The 17,550-nt window shown below is 36.4% G+C and overlaps 1 protein-coding gene across 1 annotated transcript in view; it reads right to left on the reverse strand.

Moving 5' to 3' along the window:
- Positions 1 to 17,550, reverse strand: part of C1H8orf34 (chromosome 1 C8orf34 homolog) — a 162,061-nt gene that overhangs the window by 94,300 nt on the left and 50,211 nt on the right. Inside the window, exons 5-7 of the mRNA XM_034063980.1 lie at positions 13,311 to 13,339; positions 6,196 to 6,365; positions 1,216 to 1,382 (exon numbers count right to left, since the gene is read on the reverse strand). Of these exons, the coding sequence (XP_033919871.1) occupies positions 1,216 to 1,382; positions 6,196 to 6,365; positions 13,311 to 13,339 (366 nt within the window). The remainder of the gene's footprint in view (positions 1 to 1,215; positions 1,383 to 6,195; positions 6,366 to 13,310; positions 13,340 to 17,550) is intronic.

Genomic DNA, 17,550 nt, shown 5'->3' on the forward strand with positions numbered 1-17,550 from the left:
CAGTCACAAACACTGTGACTTCCTTCTAATACAAAGACTAACTGATTCACTGTGACATTTGAGCTACCCAGCCCATTATCTCTTCCTTCTTGTAGAAACAAATGCAAGCATCACTTAAAATTACTGAAAAAAAGAATATATGTATTAATTTACAACTATTTAAGCACAACAAAACACTCTTTTACCATGAGCATGGCCAACACTGGCACAGGCTGCCCAGAGACATTGTAGTCTCAGCCTTCGGAGTGTGTCAAAACCCAACTGAATAATGTTCAGATCAACCTGCTCCTGCTGATTGTATTGAAAACAGGGTTGGACTAGATATCTCCAGCAGTCCATCTCAGTTATTCTGTGACTCTATGAAGGCTGCTAAGGAAACAGTATAAATATAACAAAGTAGAGCACCATTTGTTTTTCTGATTTTTACATTAAGGTCCAACCTGAAGGAAAGAGTTTGTGATTGAATTTGTAAGTGTAAGAATGTTGAGCCATCTTGAGACTGCATATTTTCCATGCTTTGATCCCACATGAAGTTCTATATAGCAAAAATTGGAAAAAATATTAAATCCATTACTACCTGTTAAGTATATTACACTGAAGCTTTTAAAAGCAGTAGAAAAGAAACTATTAATTAACTTTCTTCAACAATTTCCCTCTTCTCACAAGTAGTAATTCTAGAAAAGGGAGGAAGCAGTGAACGTACAGCCTTCTACAATGCAATTTAACATACAATACAGTCTACTGGAAAATTACAATCAAATCCTCTCAAGAGGTTACAAATTCACATTGCATAAGCTATTTGTAGCTAGTAAGTGTCAAATAAAATCCATTGAAGTTAGAACTGTGATACAGCTAAGAAAAAGAACCAGATGAAAGGCAGTGAAGCTGATTCTGTTCCTTGTGCATAAATACATTCTCCAAGTAGAACCTGCGAGTAATTTATGTAGAAAATCAAATTAATTACTTTTAGCACCTGAAGCGTTTGATATTTCATGGTATTTTGATTCATCTGGCAGTTTACCCACACACATATATGGTCTTCATTACATTCACTCCTGAAAGTTCCAAGTTAAACCTTCACACAGCTGCTGCATACTTTAGCTTCAGACATAGGGAGCAGTTTCACACTAATCTATGTTTAATGAGCTATTACACATTTTAGATTAATCTATAATAAAAAAGTTTCAGAAAATATACATAATTTTTTGCAGTTACCCAGCAGTTCCATTGCATCATCTTCATTGTCAATATCTTCTTCAGTTACAGATGGAGCTGTGCTTTGAGCAGAATCAAAGGAGTCCTGAGAAAGCATGGCAGCCAGCAGTTTCTTATGTTGCTGCTGTTGTTGTTTTAATCCTTTGGTCTTTGGCTCCATTTTTAAGCTGTGAGGGAGGAAAGCACAACTTTCTTTTACTGGTGCTCTCTACAAAGTATGTTACACATTTGTCAAATTACTGTAGCCCATGATGTCTTCAGATCTAAAGGTTGATGCCATCAGATCGCACATAAACCAGCTGGTTATCATTCATTCCCTGACCGTTGGATGTTGTTGTCCTGGTTTCAGCTGTACTGAAATGTTTTTCTCCTTCCTCATAGCTGGTGCAGTGCTGTGTTTTGGCTTTAGTCTGAGAACAATGCTGATAACACACCCATGTCTTAGTTCTGCCAGTGAGGAAGGGTATGTGGAGCCAGGACGAAGCAGAGACAGGACACCTGACCCAAACTCACCAAAGGAGTATTCCATACCACAGCATGTCATGCTCAGTATACAAACTGGGGGGAGTTAGCGAGAAAGTGCAGATCACTGCTCAGGTCAGGCTGAGTGTCGGTCAGAGGGTGATGACCAATTTGCAATGTCCATCACTTCTGTTTATTGGGTTTGTTTTCCTTTCCCCTTTTAGTTTTATATTCTCTCCCCTTGTTATTCCCCTTATTACTGTCATTATTATTAGTAGCAGCAATTTTATATTATAGTTTTGTTACTGGACTGTTTTTATCTCAACCTGTGGAGTTTACACTCTTTAGATTCCTCTCCCCATCCCACCTGGAGGGGCAAGGGTGGAGGGGGAAGCCAATGGCTGCATGGTTCTGAGTTACCAGCTGGGCTTCAACCACAACAGTTATAGATCAGTTTCTGTTTTCAGTTCTTACCTAAATTTTGACTGAATGATGACAGAAAATTTCCCATTGACTTCATGGGCATTAATCAAGCCTAAATAAGCTACATGTATAGAACAGGATGGCAATTACTAATCAGTATTGCTAGGGCACTGATCATACAGCAACAAAGCTGAAAACAAAGAACTGTTCCCTTGAGTGGTTATGTTATCATAAGCCCACAGGATTAATGACTATATACTTATAACAACAATTCTCATGATTTGTTGACTTGTGTCCCTAACCTAAGTAACAGACAACTGGAACAACACAGAAGTTAGCAGAAGGGCCTAAGGAGGACTTGCTATAGTTAGCAGTTTCCAATTCTTTACAATATCAAGACAATGGGACAGAAGTTTGGTGCCTCACATAAGGATATCAGCAACACCTCAGACTGTTGCACAGTCTGTTGCAGGAAGGCAGATCTATTGCAAACATACAAAATTTAGTATAATCAATAACAGTTAATTTCCTACTGCAAAGATAAACACTAGTAAGACAAAGCGGACTTTGGGGATGACTTTGAGTTCAGAACATTAGGTTATGGATAAGGCCTCTGCAAGCTCCAGCTCATTTTGGGCTCTAAGAAACAAGAAACAATATTAAAAATCACTAAATTCCCCACTGTGTACTTACATTATCACTTGAGAAACTTTCCCAAGAGCCTTGTTGCTTCTGAGAATTCCTCCAGGAATTTTTTAATGTATAAAACTACTAACTATGACTTGGAAATGAGTTCAATCCTATTTTCACTCTGAATTTCTGTGAAACATGAGCTTGGTACTAGCAGGATTGCCATCAGCACTTTTATATGGTTCCTTATCACATATTAATACTTTGCTTTGCCCCTTACAGCAGCAACAGAGCAGTACAAAATCAGTGACGAACAGTTTTTCCACTATAGCAGTCCAGGACATTAAGGGCAAAAAGGTGACCCTTCATCAGTCTGACAAGACATAACTGCCACAGACTGGCTACATTATCCTTCCTAGTCATAGTAGTGGTAAAATCTGTCCTTTCAGTTGCTCAAAATTAATGCCCCTTCATTTTTTTAAGTGAATGGTCCTGGCTTTCAGATATAAAACATGCCTGCTTCTGTTGCTCATCATCACAGGAATATATGGTAAGAGATAGTGTTTCTCTCCCACTGTTCACTACTGAATTGAGCAAGAAGTGAGGTTTGTACTTGCAAAGACAGAAAAGCAGACAACTTACAGATTCCTAAATATCACATACTATGTATACTCAGTATTATCTGCCATATGCTGAAAAGACCAATAATGAAAACAGGCATGTTATCAACAGACCAGTGGTCCACAGGAATATGCCATTCTCTGCAGGCTGTTCCGTCCCTTACAGAATTATATAAATGTGTAAGGACCCAAGGCTTTCCCTTCCACCAAACAAAAAGAAACTTGTGTGCTACAGTCTGTGAAAACAACACAGAAAGAAGGAGTCGCATGACACTGATGCCAATTACTCTACTAGGGATCTGACAGTACTTAACCGTGTGGATGTTTATGTAGTATTTCATTCATGTTGCATTTCCTTATGTTTAGTGATAGGTAAAAGAAGACATATTACCTGGAAATAATGGGACAATTAGTTTTTATTTTCCTGTTCGTATGCTGTAATTGAAGATTTAAATTAGTTTTGAGTTTGCTGGCTTATGACGTAAGTCCTGATGATTAGTGATCAATAAATGATCAGTTTTTATTAAAAGTGTTGCTAAATCAGATTTAGCAAGATATAATTTGTAACATTAAATGTGAATTTCAAATTGTTCCCTCTTTCAGTTCCCAGATAAAAATGTAACTGAATTACTTTAGGCTACATTAAATATAAAGTAAATGAATGAAATAGGATGAGGCAGACAAAAATTCTTTACAACTGATAACTTCATTCTTTCAAGAGTTTCATTTAAACTTGTAAAATCTATACTATTCATGCTACTTTTGGATATACTAGGTATATGCTACATTTAAACTAAATTATTATTACCTATTACTTGTCTCACACATTTGGTGTATAGTCAGTTCCCAATTTTGCTAGTAGCACTTTACTTCACTGTAACACTGAATCATATCTGGAAGGAACTACCTGTTATTAGCAAACTATTATTAACCTTTCAGCTTAACCTTGATCAATACAGGTCTTTTAAACTTCCATACATAGATGGCACCAATTTTAGTATCATCACTACCTTGAACTTCCCCAAGTTAATGATTATTTTGCAAGACTGCAAACGTGTTTTTAAATGCCTTACAAAAGCTGATGAAATACTAATGAACCAAAGAATTATCCCAGATACAAAAGCAGTCATCCGAATATAAATCCATATGCTGCGTGTAATTTAGTAGTTATTCACTTCCCCTGAAAAATCAGTATTTCCACTTAATGATACACATTCTTCAGCAAGTCTTCAGCACCTAACTGCACTTCAGAACTAGAGATATGTGTCCCATGAGACTTTCCTGGCATTAAGTATCCCATATTCTCCTAATTTCATACACCAGGCAATGTGATTTTGCCATGATGCTCAACAAGACTGCTCAAATACAATTCTCAAAGCCATTAATCCCATTAATCACATTTTTTAATTATAGAATTAGCCATGAGGTTTCCCACAGCCTGAACCAGCCTCTACAAAACAAAAACTTCACTGCTTTGAATCATCTTTGTTAGTCAGAACTAAACCTTTTTACTTCCTTCTAGAGATTAGACAAGAGATGCTTATTTCTGCTCCTTCCTATTGAGTAAAAGGATACAATATCCTCAATTTGCTTTGCAGCATGGAACAGATCATTATTCACTGTCTTTATTAGACTGCTGAATAAGGAAAAAGAAACCCAGGTCCTCACAATGAAGCTGCACTGCCAGTCGCTGACTCCATTACTTTCCCAGGAACTGCAGGGGAGAGACCTAGCATCTGAGTTCTGTTGGTGCCAGTACAAAGTCTGGCTGAAGGATCATTACTGCATGCTGCTACTTCTTTGAAATAGTAGTACTTACAGCTGCATTCCTCCCCCACCCAATAATCTAATTAAAAGAAGAAAGAAGTACTCATGGATAACAAACATTCACAACATGTGAAGAATGCAGCCTGTAAGAGCCTATAAGTGATAGACTTAGTTTCCTTCTGACATGGAGGCGAATTCCAATGTGGAAGGCACATGGAGGGCACAGAGAAGGAATACCTTAGGCCTTTTCAAAGGGAAGTAAGACTTTCTGCCTTCTTATAGAGGAAGAGAAAGGCATCTATTGCAGTCAGAGTACTAGTTATACCAAGGAGAAAGGCTACAGGGCTGAGGGAGAACCACAGGTGTTTAAGCCAAATAACAACGGCAGCACTTTACACTTAAAAAAAAAAAAGAAAAGAGAAAGAAATACCTCACTTTCTGTGACAAACGGGTATCTTTAAATCATGGAAAATGGACCAGTTGTAAAAATGATAATCGCTTCCAGGTAGCTGAGCACATTAACAAAGAAACATACTCCTCTACTCTCAGTAAAGCCCAATAAATCATTACAAGTTGTTTACTGCAGAGATTACAACTTTCACTTTGAGAAAGACTTGTTATTAACACCAAGATGCTAAGTATAAGAACTGACGATGAATTTAGGAACTCCTGTTAAAAATAACATAGGTACTGTTTCCCTTGTTTATCTTTCCTTTAAATGAGAAAATCAGATTTACCACTAACATGTCAAGAAGATTAATGAATAGGTACTACCAACCACTTAAAGACAGAAGGGTTAGAAGTATCTGAATGAAGCAATACATAACAAAATCATGTCATGTTGACAAATCATGTCAACATGCACTTAGCATATAGCAATAAAACTATGTGATTGCAAATAAGTATAAAGTTAATATATAGAAACATGATAAGAAATCAGTCACGTATTAATTTTGCATGCTGCCACACTACAGCATGGGAATTTAAAAGCCTTGCACTCTGCTCTCAGAAACTGGGTGTTACAAAAACAGCTTTATTTCACAAATTATAAAATTTCTAGGCCAAACCAAAATCCCACCTTCCTCCAGGACTGCTGCTATCCTCACTGTCCCACTGCTCATTTTTATTTCTTGGTATTGGTGGCTGTAGCATCTCAGCAGCCAGTGGGTCTGCATCATTCTCTTCACGACCAATCCATTCTCCAATCACACGAGGTCTGAGAAGGGGGGTGTTAAAACCAGTTGTGTCCTGAAGAGAAATAAATAATAATAAAAAACCCTATAAACACAGCACTGCATGTTCTCAACCACACATGCAAATAGGAAAAAACAAAGAAATAGAAAATTAAACTATTAGTTTCAAAAGTACAAAACCAGTAAAGTACATTATCATTTCAGAGGGCTACAATATGCTCTGTAACAATCATGAACTAAAGAAAAGATTGCTATCAATAAAATTCAAAGAGATTTGCCCACCCTGATGCCTAAAATCTCTCTTATTTATTAACTTTTCACAGCAACAGTAGAAATCTGCAATATAGGCTTGAAAAATTATATATATATTTTTTTATAAACAGACAATTCTTGTAATCAGCACTGTGTCAGTTCTGCTGAGAATCATGAGGTCACTTGTATAATGAACACCCCAGCCAAAAGACTGTTGTAGATTAATAGCATTACTCTTATTTGCATTATGAATTAATGCAAAACTAATAACATCTGCATTTGGCATTTAAAAATAACCCTGCTGGGATTTACATATCTTTCAGCTCTGAAAATGGTATTAACATTTTAATAAAATGCATTTCTATAACTAGTATTCATATTTTTAACCACTGATTGGAAGAAGGTAGCTGGAAAGGATTACAAGAAGCAAGCAAAATGTAACTGGAATATTCAATACAATAGTTGTATCATTATATCAGGAATTTAGATTAAAGAAACAAATTGTCCTTACAATTGTATGAAAAAACTTCTGAAGTGATGAGTGTCTCTGTTCTCAGTGTTACTGGAATGGTTGTAAAGGGTCATGCACAACTGCAGTCAAACTAAAAACCACGCATGTATGCAAAAATAAATTGAAATAATGGGATAGGAATATTTATTTTGCTTTAATTAAACTATTTTCACACTTTAAATACAGTGTGCTCCTCATTAGCAAACATATATCTATTTCTATCTTTAATGAGAGAAAATTTCAGGAAAACAAATCATTGGCTGTTACCTAGCTCAGTGTCTCAATAAATATTCCTGCCATAAACCAATGTTTTGAAAACAAAAAGCATCTGAAAAAAAGTAGAGTACAGTGATTGCTTAGCCTAGAACTGTATTTTCTCATCTTCCTAAAAACAAACAATTTTTAAAGTCTCTTCCTAATTGACACAGATATGGTAAAAGTTTGAAGTAGAAGTCTACTCATATGAGACAAAAAAAAGAAAAAGGCTGCAAACTGCTTTCAGATTAATATATTTATCCCGCTCTTGCTAGATGTTGCAGTTTTGCTCAGCAGAATGGCAGAATGGTTTAGGTTGTAGGTGACCTTAAAGCTCATGCTGTTCCAACCCCCCTGTCATGGTCAGGGACACCTTCCATTAGATCGGTTTGCTCAAAGTCCCATCCAGCCTGGCCTTGAACACTGCCAGGGATGGGGCAGCCACAACTTCTTGGGCAACCCATTACCACTCCACGAGCTTCATTTTGACAGAGCCAAATGTGACCCAGGCCCTGAATTATATTCATACACCCTCATTCTTTTGTTTTGTTTTCTGCAGTGTTCCTGTGAGTGCATTCTCACATACCAGTCTCCGTTTGCCTATCCAGAGTGCTCCATCACTTGACTAATTCAGTTTTTACACAATTTTCCATTTTCTGCAATGCTGATGTGGCACAATAGAATCACTGCAAATGGAATGAAGCTGATACAGAAGAGAGAAATCTGAAGTAAACACCACAGCTTCAGAGGTTTTATAATACCTAACTGCTGGTGTCTTTCTTTTCTGTACTTACAAATACACATTTTGTGGATCTGTCTGGTGCCGTGTTACAGTCAGGCAACGTAGACTAGAAGACTGTGGCCTCTGGTCACTTGACAGACGTAACCTGTTACAGGTCTGACTAATATCATATGCCTGTGAGCTAGGAAAAACAATTATTCTACTGCCCACAATGCTTTCATTACACATGGTGCTTTCATTAGTTTCTTTAAGCAAGAACCATTTGGCCTCTTCTAAGGTTTATTCCTGCTACTCTGGCCATTTTCTCCCTTCCCTTTTATTTATTTTATAGTAATTAGTAAAAATGGCTTCTGGAGCTATTTAATCTTGCAACAACTTGCATTGTCAATCTTGCTAAAAGCTTTCTGTCCTGTAAGTGAAAAGTACCTAAAAATTCACCCTTTTTTCAATACCATAAATTTTTCCTGACACTGTATACTGCACCATCGGCATATGAATAAGTAAACCATTAATGTTGCGTCTATCCTTGTTATGATGATTTCTTTTCTAGACATTTTAGGGATTAATGTAGCACTTCATACTCTAAATAGAAATGTAATTTACATTACAGAGTCATGCTTTGCCTCACTTTATCACCTTCTTTCCTTTTTGAACCTTGTTAGATTAGTACACCACAGTTTCGTTGACGTAATTTGTTTCCTTCCTTTCAACTATATAAGCAGCCACAGTGGAAACAGTAAATGGAGAATAAGAGATGGCTCTATTCGGAACACCAGGACATTTATGTCACACCTTATTTAAAAAGCTTCTATAAATTCAGATGAAGTATTCTGTCCTCAAACAAGGGGTTTTTTTATTTGTTTAATATCAACCCTAGATCTTAACTGATTTACAATTTATATTCCCCCATAAATAACATAAGAGATTGACCCTGACATTAGTGTACACAGAAATATTTTCAGGACAGGCAGGTATTTAAATCTGCACTAAATGAACCTAGAGGATTATTTTATCCATGTATTACCCAGGTCAATGGCTATCCACTTGACACACTCCAGCTTCTCTAATGTGGAGACCAGGAGAGGAAAGAAAAGAGGACAGCTGAACCTCAACTTCACATTGGGCTGAGATTTGGATTTTGAGGGAACCTCCACTGCAAGAAATACTTTGGGGTGAGAAGAAATTTATTTTTATGACTTAGAAGAAAGAACTACTCTGTTTTATTACTTATAATCTGTGTTCATTGAGTAATACTACCCATAAGAAGAAAGTATACCCTAGACAAAGCACAGAAAAAATGTTCTAATATTGAGGGTCAACATCTGCTATGAATAATTATAACATCTTCATTTGAGCCTGATTTTGGATCTCTAACACTTAGATCATAGAATCATAGAATAGTTAGGATTGGAAAGGACCTCAAGATCATCTAGTTCCAACCCCCCTGCCATGGGCAGGGACACCTCACACTAAACCATATCACCCAAGGCTTCATCCAGCCTGGTCTTGAACACTGCCAGGGATGGAGCATTCACTACCTCCCTGGGCAACCCATTCCAGTACCTCACCACCTTAACAGTAAAGAATTTCTTCCTTATATCCAGTCTAAACCTCTGCTGTTTAAGTTTCTCCCATTATTAATAATTAAATTGACTGAAAGACATTGCTGGGAATTCTGGACAAATCTCGCAGTGTGAAATTCTCATCTATTTAAGATAATATTTCTAGGTCTCTGTATTTGCAGATAAAAACAAACAACAACAACAACAAAAAAGTCTGGAAAACATTCACTAAGTGTTCCTCAGCAAATCAAAAGCCAGAAGATGAATAAATCTTCCCCTATCTCCTCTTAAATTGCTTTAAAATGACAATATTTTAGTCCATCTCCAACCACAGCAAGAGATACAAGGTACGACTCCTTTTTTTGCAAGGTCTGGCTCAGAAATATTGCTGAAATGGGTACAACCATATTAACCCACTTTAAACATACTTTTTTGCATTGTAGCATCCCGGCTACATTTTGCCTCAATGCATCTTACCATGCATACATTCTACAGTTCTACAGTGCAATACATATTACAGTTTATTTTGTGACCCATAGACGGCTAGGGTCTTCCAGTAGCAGTACTTCCGAGGAGGCACACCATCAATATAGCCCCATGGTCAGAGCATTCACTTAAGACACCAGAGTTTCCGTTGTATGGCTGTTCTATACTTCTGCGTGTATTTGAACTTCCACTTCCCAGGAAAGTGCCCAGACGGACTTAGGAAAGAACCCTGAAATCCACAATGAATTCTCTATAATTAATCAGCCTAGAATTCCATGCATTTGGCAGAAAAGCTAACATACTAGCTCAACTTCTTTGCTTACATGAAATTCTTCATGTTATAGAGGAGCTTTAGAAATCTACACACTTCCATGCATAGTTTCTGTTCAGTGGAAAGGAAAGTGAGTTAATTCAGAAATTTGTATTTCATTAAGTCTGCACCTTAGCCTTAAAATCTGAGAGTCACAAATCATCCCTTCTCATTTTCCTTCCTTACACACAATCCAGTCAGTTGCTGATTTTACATAGCTTCCATGGCCTAGAGATGGGGGCTGAATTAACGAGACAGAACACCAAACTCTGCCAGTCTCAAGCAAATGAGATTAAAAAGGAGGGGGTCTATATAATAAATCTGTTTTAATTTCAGTAATGTTAGGAATTTCTTTTGCAATGATACTAGTCAACTCAGAAATTTTATTAGATTTTAGCAAACTAAAAGCTTACATTTCAATAGAAAGACTGACCTTGTTTGCCTGTATTTTCTCTACTTCTGTCTTGGACTGAAGCTCTAAGTACTGGCACAAAGCTAATAGCTGATATTTGACAAGAATCCATTTAAATGAACCCTTCCACAAAATTGATTTTAATTCAGAGCAAACTGGTATTCCAAATCCAAATCCTCGAGTAACTAAGCAACTAACTAATTAACTGGATTACTTGGGAGGAGTTACATCAAACAACAATACCAATCAAGTACTTCCCTGACAAAGGCAGCTAGAGGTTACTGCAGCCAGAAAGAAATAAGTTTTTAAAAGACACATAATAAGAAACAAAAATAGAGAACATATTCTCTGTTTTCTCTGGGTTCATAATCTAAACCACAGATGAACAGCAGGATTATGGGCTCTGCCCTAATACCCAAGAATGTTCCTGATCAGGAAAACAAAGCAAGGAAAAAGGCATAGAAGAATTTATTATTGTTTAGATTTTTGTGCCTCTCATGACATTTACGTAATGCCAGTGTTCTAACAGACTCTAAAGCCAAGTTTGGGCATGATGTTCCAGACCCATTACAGGCACCTGAAGGGTTAAATGGTTAATCCGAACCACAGATTAATGTGGTTCGAAAATGATCCAGTGCTACCACAGCATAGATAAAGAATCTGTAGTATTAGTATGTATTTCTGGTAAAAGAATGACAATGAACTTGACCACATTATACCTGAAAAATAAACATCACCTGGGTACCCACAGAGGTGAAATAGAACCAAATTCTGTCTAATGTTAAACCATTATCAGGTAGTCTTTGGCTGCTTTAGGCCCAAGCCAAATAAGCAAAACATCGGTGTTATCAGTACTGTTCTCAGACAGAAGCCAAAACATAGCACTGCACCAGCTACTTGGAAGGAGAAAAATAACTGTTACAGCTGATACTAGGATACACATCTATGTTTTAGTTGTTGCTAGAGTAGCACTTACTCTGATTAAGGATTTTTCAAGCCCTCATGCTTTGCCAGTGAGGAGGGGCATGAGAAGCAGGGAGGAAGCAGAGACAGGACATGTGATCCCAACTAGCCAGAGGTGTTTTCCATACTACAGCACGTCATACCCAATATATAAACTGAGGTGCCCAATACATAAACTGAAGTGAGAAGGAACTGATTGCTGCTCAGATCAGGCTGGGTATTGGTCAGCAAGTGGTGAGCAATTGTATTGCACATCACTTGCGTATTCTGAGCTATCATTTCTTTTTGTTGTTGTTTTCTGTTATTACCATTATTGTTACTGCTGGTATTCTATTACCACTATATTTTACTGTATTTTAGTTATTAAACTGTTATTATCTCAAACTGCATGTTTTACATTCCTTTGGTTCTCCTCCCCATCCTGCCCAGGGCAGGGAAAGGGGAGATGGGAGTAAGTGGTTGTGTGGTGCTGAGTTACTGCCTAAGGTTAAATCATGACAAGGGGAAAATAATAAGTAAATGCCATGGTTTCTAAACGGCAGCCCCATATGCACATGACTGCATGGTAACAGTGATCAAACTTGTCTAACCAGCCTTTCCTGGAGAACCCAGTGGAGGTACACTTGCGACAGAATGGTTCATGCCCTCATTTTACCAGGAGAAACAAAAGATATTAAAAAAGCATCTATCTCCTCTATTAGGCATTATTCCTTTGTTTTATATATCTTTTGAGCTTATTTCCCTAAGAGTACTAGCTCATGACACCACGAATAAACGCCAAGATTCCTGGCATTAAAGGCATGCTGCTGTTCACTGGTGGAAAGAGGGAAGATAAAAGGTGTTCCATTTCATTTGGAACTTTGAAAAATTAGCTTGATTACTCTCTCAAAACCGAGTTCATACCAGCTAAAACTAAAATTCATGTTAAATATGTAATGTACCAAAAAGGCCAAAACAGAAGAGATCCTTGTTTGTTGCATTGAGCAAGGAAGTAAGGACTGATTTTTATGCCCTGAGCATTTTTTTATTAAATTTGGGGAGCAAAAAATATTCCTAAATTTTCTAAAAAATCATAACTGAGAATGCAGAATTCATGACTTCAGGAATAAAAGGTATTTAAACCTTTCAAATTTTTTTTTTATTTTATTTTAAATTTATCTAAAATTAATTTAAATTTTAAAGTTTTCAAAATTACACAAAGTAACCCAGCAGACTATATTAAGCAAAGCAGGTATTAAGATAAAAAAAAATTTTCCATGGCCTCACTGAGTGCTTCTTAAACTCAGTGAGGTTTATTTTCCACAGCTAACAGCTTCCTCTGGATCCAGCTCCTAATTTATCAGCATATACCGTACTTACCCATATAGCTTTCCATACTGAAACTTCCTCTGAACTCAAAACAACTGAAGTCTGTCCACCAGGACAGGGAGACACAGCTCTCATTGCCTAAAATTATGACAATCATCTGTCTTTTTTTACTATTCATTAGGCATAAAGTAAATCTTACCTTATCAAGTTCATCAGAAATAGCAATGCCTGAAAACAAAACAAATTAAAGAAAATAATTTAGAAACATTCTTTCTATAAATGTCTTTAACTACAGTTAGTAAAACTAAGGTTTAATCTGGAAAGTTTACCTATTGTTCTCTACACTGCTGTACCATACAATGTATCGTATTCTCTTCCATTAGTGAAATTGCCTGGAAACAATATACTCTTAACTTTCCTCAGCTGCATTACCAAAAGGAGTTTTCAAAAAAACATGGAAATGAAAATGGCAGATTTGCCAGTAAGTGACAATGAGCTTAAGTATACTTCTACCTGCTTTCTAAACTTAAAGTAGCAACATAAAATTTACATATGGACACATTGTTATGCAAATCTCACCCTGACCAGCATGCATAACATCATGCTGCAACTACAGGGTAACATGGACATGACTTCTTTCTTTCTCCATGGTTCAGTACAGAAAAGATCTTATGAAAACTTATGAAATTTAAAGAGTGGAAAATCTCATTATAAATTTCACTATAAAATGAAAACCAGTTTTTCTAAATCACTTTAAAAAGAACTTGCTTGTTTGCTCTTGTCCTTTCTCCTAATGCCTGCCTGAGGCTTTCCTACACTTGCTTCCATCATGTCATCTAACTCTAATATATATGCATAGCTAGTGTTGGAATTGTTAACATATCTAATAAACCTCAGTCATATCACATGGAGAGAGCAAGTAATCATACATTTCATGCTATCATGTTGAAAATTCTTATATATTGGAAGTAAAGCATTTCCCAGGTTCCTATGGGGTTTGATAAAAAACATTTCCAGTTTAGAGCTTCAATTAAAAACATTGTGGTGAAAATAAAGTGGAGAAGTATCTCTGCATAATAAGAATACACACTTGAAAGTAACTGTCTAATTCATATCACGTTATCAAGACAACTTCCTCCAAGGAATGCAAGAGATGATATTGCAAAATAATTGGTACCAGCTGAGTGAAGAGTTATTCCTTCTAAAATCAGACTATAACGATTGCCACAGTATAAGCTTATTTCCATGACATTTTTATTTCTTACTATTTGGTATACTGTAACTACAAGAATTCTTTGGGTTTTTACTATACTTTGAATCATTAACTCTATACACTTAATTCTCAGTTTAGATGACTTCTTTATAAAGATTTTTGTTTTAAAATACTAAAGTGCTAGCAGAAGTGAAATTACAAATTTAAGATCTCATCACCACATAAGAAATACATCAGGAGTAAACACAGTATTTCAGTCATTCAAAAGTTCTAAAGTAGATTACATTGAAAAATATGCATTTTGCTTAACCTTTCTACCCCTCACAAAAATTAACCTGTTTTAATAACTTCAGGCTTTTATTTAGCCCAGACAGATACTACACTAATGTGTATACAGTATAATCAGGAGGTTGCACCAACCTGAATCATAGAATCATAGAATAGTTAGGGTTGGAAAGGACCTTAAGATCATCTGCGTCCAACAGGACTTTAATGTATTATGAGTTTCTTCAATATCCAATAGGCATTTACTAGACGGAAGGTGACTGCACTCTTAGAGGTAGTAAAACCCTAATTCAAGATTTATCTCCATTTCGAAAACCTGATTTCCACCAACCAGCTCTCACATGGGATGTATTTTGCATAAACACATACAACAACCACAAATACTCTCTCTAAAAAGACAAACTGACTTTTTTTTCAGCTATTTCCCATAATGTTAAGACAGTTTATTTTGTTGTATACACACTTATTTCCTCTGATTGGAAGCTGGTTGACTTTTCTTCTTCTTTCACCAATGCTCTTTGAATGGGTCTTTGAAACCTGGAAGCAGACGCAAGAGTTTCCCTGTGCTGACCTACTCATTAAAACTATTTATTGTCAAGTTGGCAAAAAAAACTACAAATGGTAACCCTGCCATTTCCAAGACTCTATTGCAAAAAACATCAAATGATTTTACTATACAACTGACTATGTTGCTAATCAAAGATCAATAATGAAAGTATCAAATAGCACATACAGGAAAAACTGTATATAAAAATCTATGGCTCACAAAAAAAGCTCTACTAACTTCTCTGATTAAGTTACATGTAAGCACATAAAATTGGAAAACACCTGTAACCAAAAGGAGTGCTTTAAGCAAAAAGCTTTTTTGTATAAGTCATATCAGTTCCCCAGAATTTATTTTGAATTTAGAGAAGAATAAGCTGCATAATTGAATTGACCCCAATGTCTCAAATTTCTTCTTTACTAAATCACAAACAGTAGCAAAACACCAAAGCTAACTGTATTTCTTAGATAACCATGCAGAAAAAATAGCAGTTTCTGAGGACATCTTGCCAAAATTAAATTTTAAAAGTTTAGTAAACTTTTATCTTTGTAATCCCTTTGCAAGAATTAAACCTGCAAATCTTTTTATATCTCCTTCTGATGTGGTATCAGAAGAAAAAGGATTCTGCTGGTTACCATAATCTTGGCATGTCGATTATTCCAGTGGCAGGGTCTACCATCTTGTCAGTCATATAGATTTTTTTATGTTATGGCTTGAGCCCCATTAATATTAACAAAACTCGACTAGTTACTGATAGTACAAGTCCCTTAGCAGAAATTGGGATAAATTAATTCATTGAAAGGTGCTTGTAAAAAAGCTTCTAATATTCTTTCAGGGCACTACTTCACCGCACACTTAGTGTGTGCCCAGTCTTACCAATTTTCTTTTGCAGTTGCCAAACTGACAAAGTATCACAGCTGAACTTAAGAGGAGAGGGGACTTGCAACCTGTGTGCAGTAGATAAAAACTTACGTCACTGTAATGACTTTCTGAATATGGATCTCAGGTGGAATTATACGGACTTCAATTTTCACAAAGTAAACCCTTTGCATATTTACCATAACATTAAAAAAAGAAAATCCAAAACACCTTAATTCAGAATCCTGAGAATGCAACCAGAGATAATAATAATTATCACACAGGCGTATTTACAATTCCTGTTATTCTCTTAAAATTAGCACACACCTGACTTTCCAGTAGTCAAATAGGTTACTGTCAGTTACTTTATTTTCAAATACTACCTTGACAATGTAAACACTTGAATTTCTATAAGGTAATGATAACAGTGGTTGCCATCTCTGGGTCATGTAATTGCTACTATCAGTATTATTCAAAAAGAAAACCCTCTTTCCACTTATTTTGTGTATTTGACAGCAAATAATTGGTTGTGCTCACTGTAGCTTGTATAGTTATTTTCACCTTTTTTTTTTCCCCTGTGGTTTTCATACAACATCAGAGAGGAAATATAGGTTTTAGTTCTTACATATTCTAAATAGGAAAAATGTCATCGTAAAATCACAGAACACTAGAGACAAAGAGGACAGCCCATTTCATTAAACTATTCTAAATGGAAATAGCTACATTTCAGATTTAGCAAAACATCCATAGGTGTAGCTAGAATGTCCACACACTAAAACTTTTTTACCTAACAAGTTAGCCACTTCCTGAAACTGTAGCCTTTTTTTCCTCACAACTTAATTCAAATCACTAAGAATCAGTAATGCCAGAAAAATTTACAAATCTCATTTGTTCAACCTTGAAACCAATGGCTTTGTCAGAATTTATGGTTTTAGGAACAACTGCTTTTGACTTCCCTCAGCTTAAAGCATTCAAAGCCTGACTCTGCATGATGATGAACACATAGAATGGAAGTTTTAGGGCTGTTCCATCATTGCTCTGCCTCATGTCACTGAGCAGTGGATAAGAAGGGGACTCTTGAAGAAGGTCTTCTGCCTTTGCAGGGGAAGGCCTTCTGACCTCAAAGGCAAATCCTTCAGAAATAAAGCAGTATGCTTTACCCTTTCTCTCATAGCAGCTGTTTCTCACAGACAACATTTGCTATAATTTTATATTATAGTATGGACTGACAACTATACAATAGTCCTACATTCTTATTTTTTGCAATGAGAAAGTGCAGGGTTCCCACTAATGGGGTGAGAGGTTTGCCTGACACCCTCAATCAGCTAAAGTTCACAGACAAGGTTTACAGTGGGAATTAGATACCTAACTGCCAATTTTATGGCTTTAAAAGTCCTTCCTTTTACAAGTAATTAAGGGTGCTGAATTTTGATCAGGTGTCACAAATACCCAGCCCACTCAGCTGTCTGGTGAATTACACAGACAGACTCAGGGCACTTGTTTCTAGTTTTCAGTGCAATGACCTTCTGTGCTGGAACA

This window comes from Melopsittacus undulatus, chromosome 1 (genome assembly GCF_012275295.1).
Source record: "Melopsittacus undulatus isolate bMelUnd1 chromosome 1, bMelUnd1.mat.Z, whole genome shotgun sequence".
Classification (NCBI taxonomy): Eukaryota; Metazoa; Chordata; class Aves; order Psittaciformes; family Psittaculidae; genus Melopsittacus; species Melopsittacus undulatus.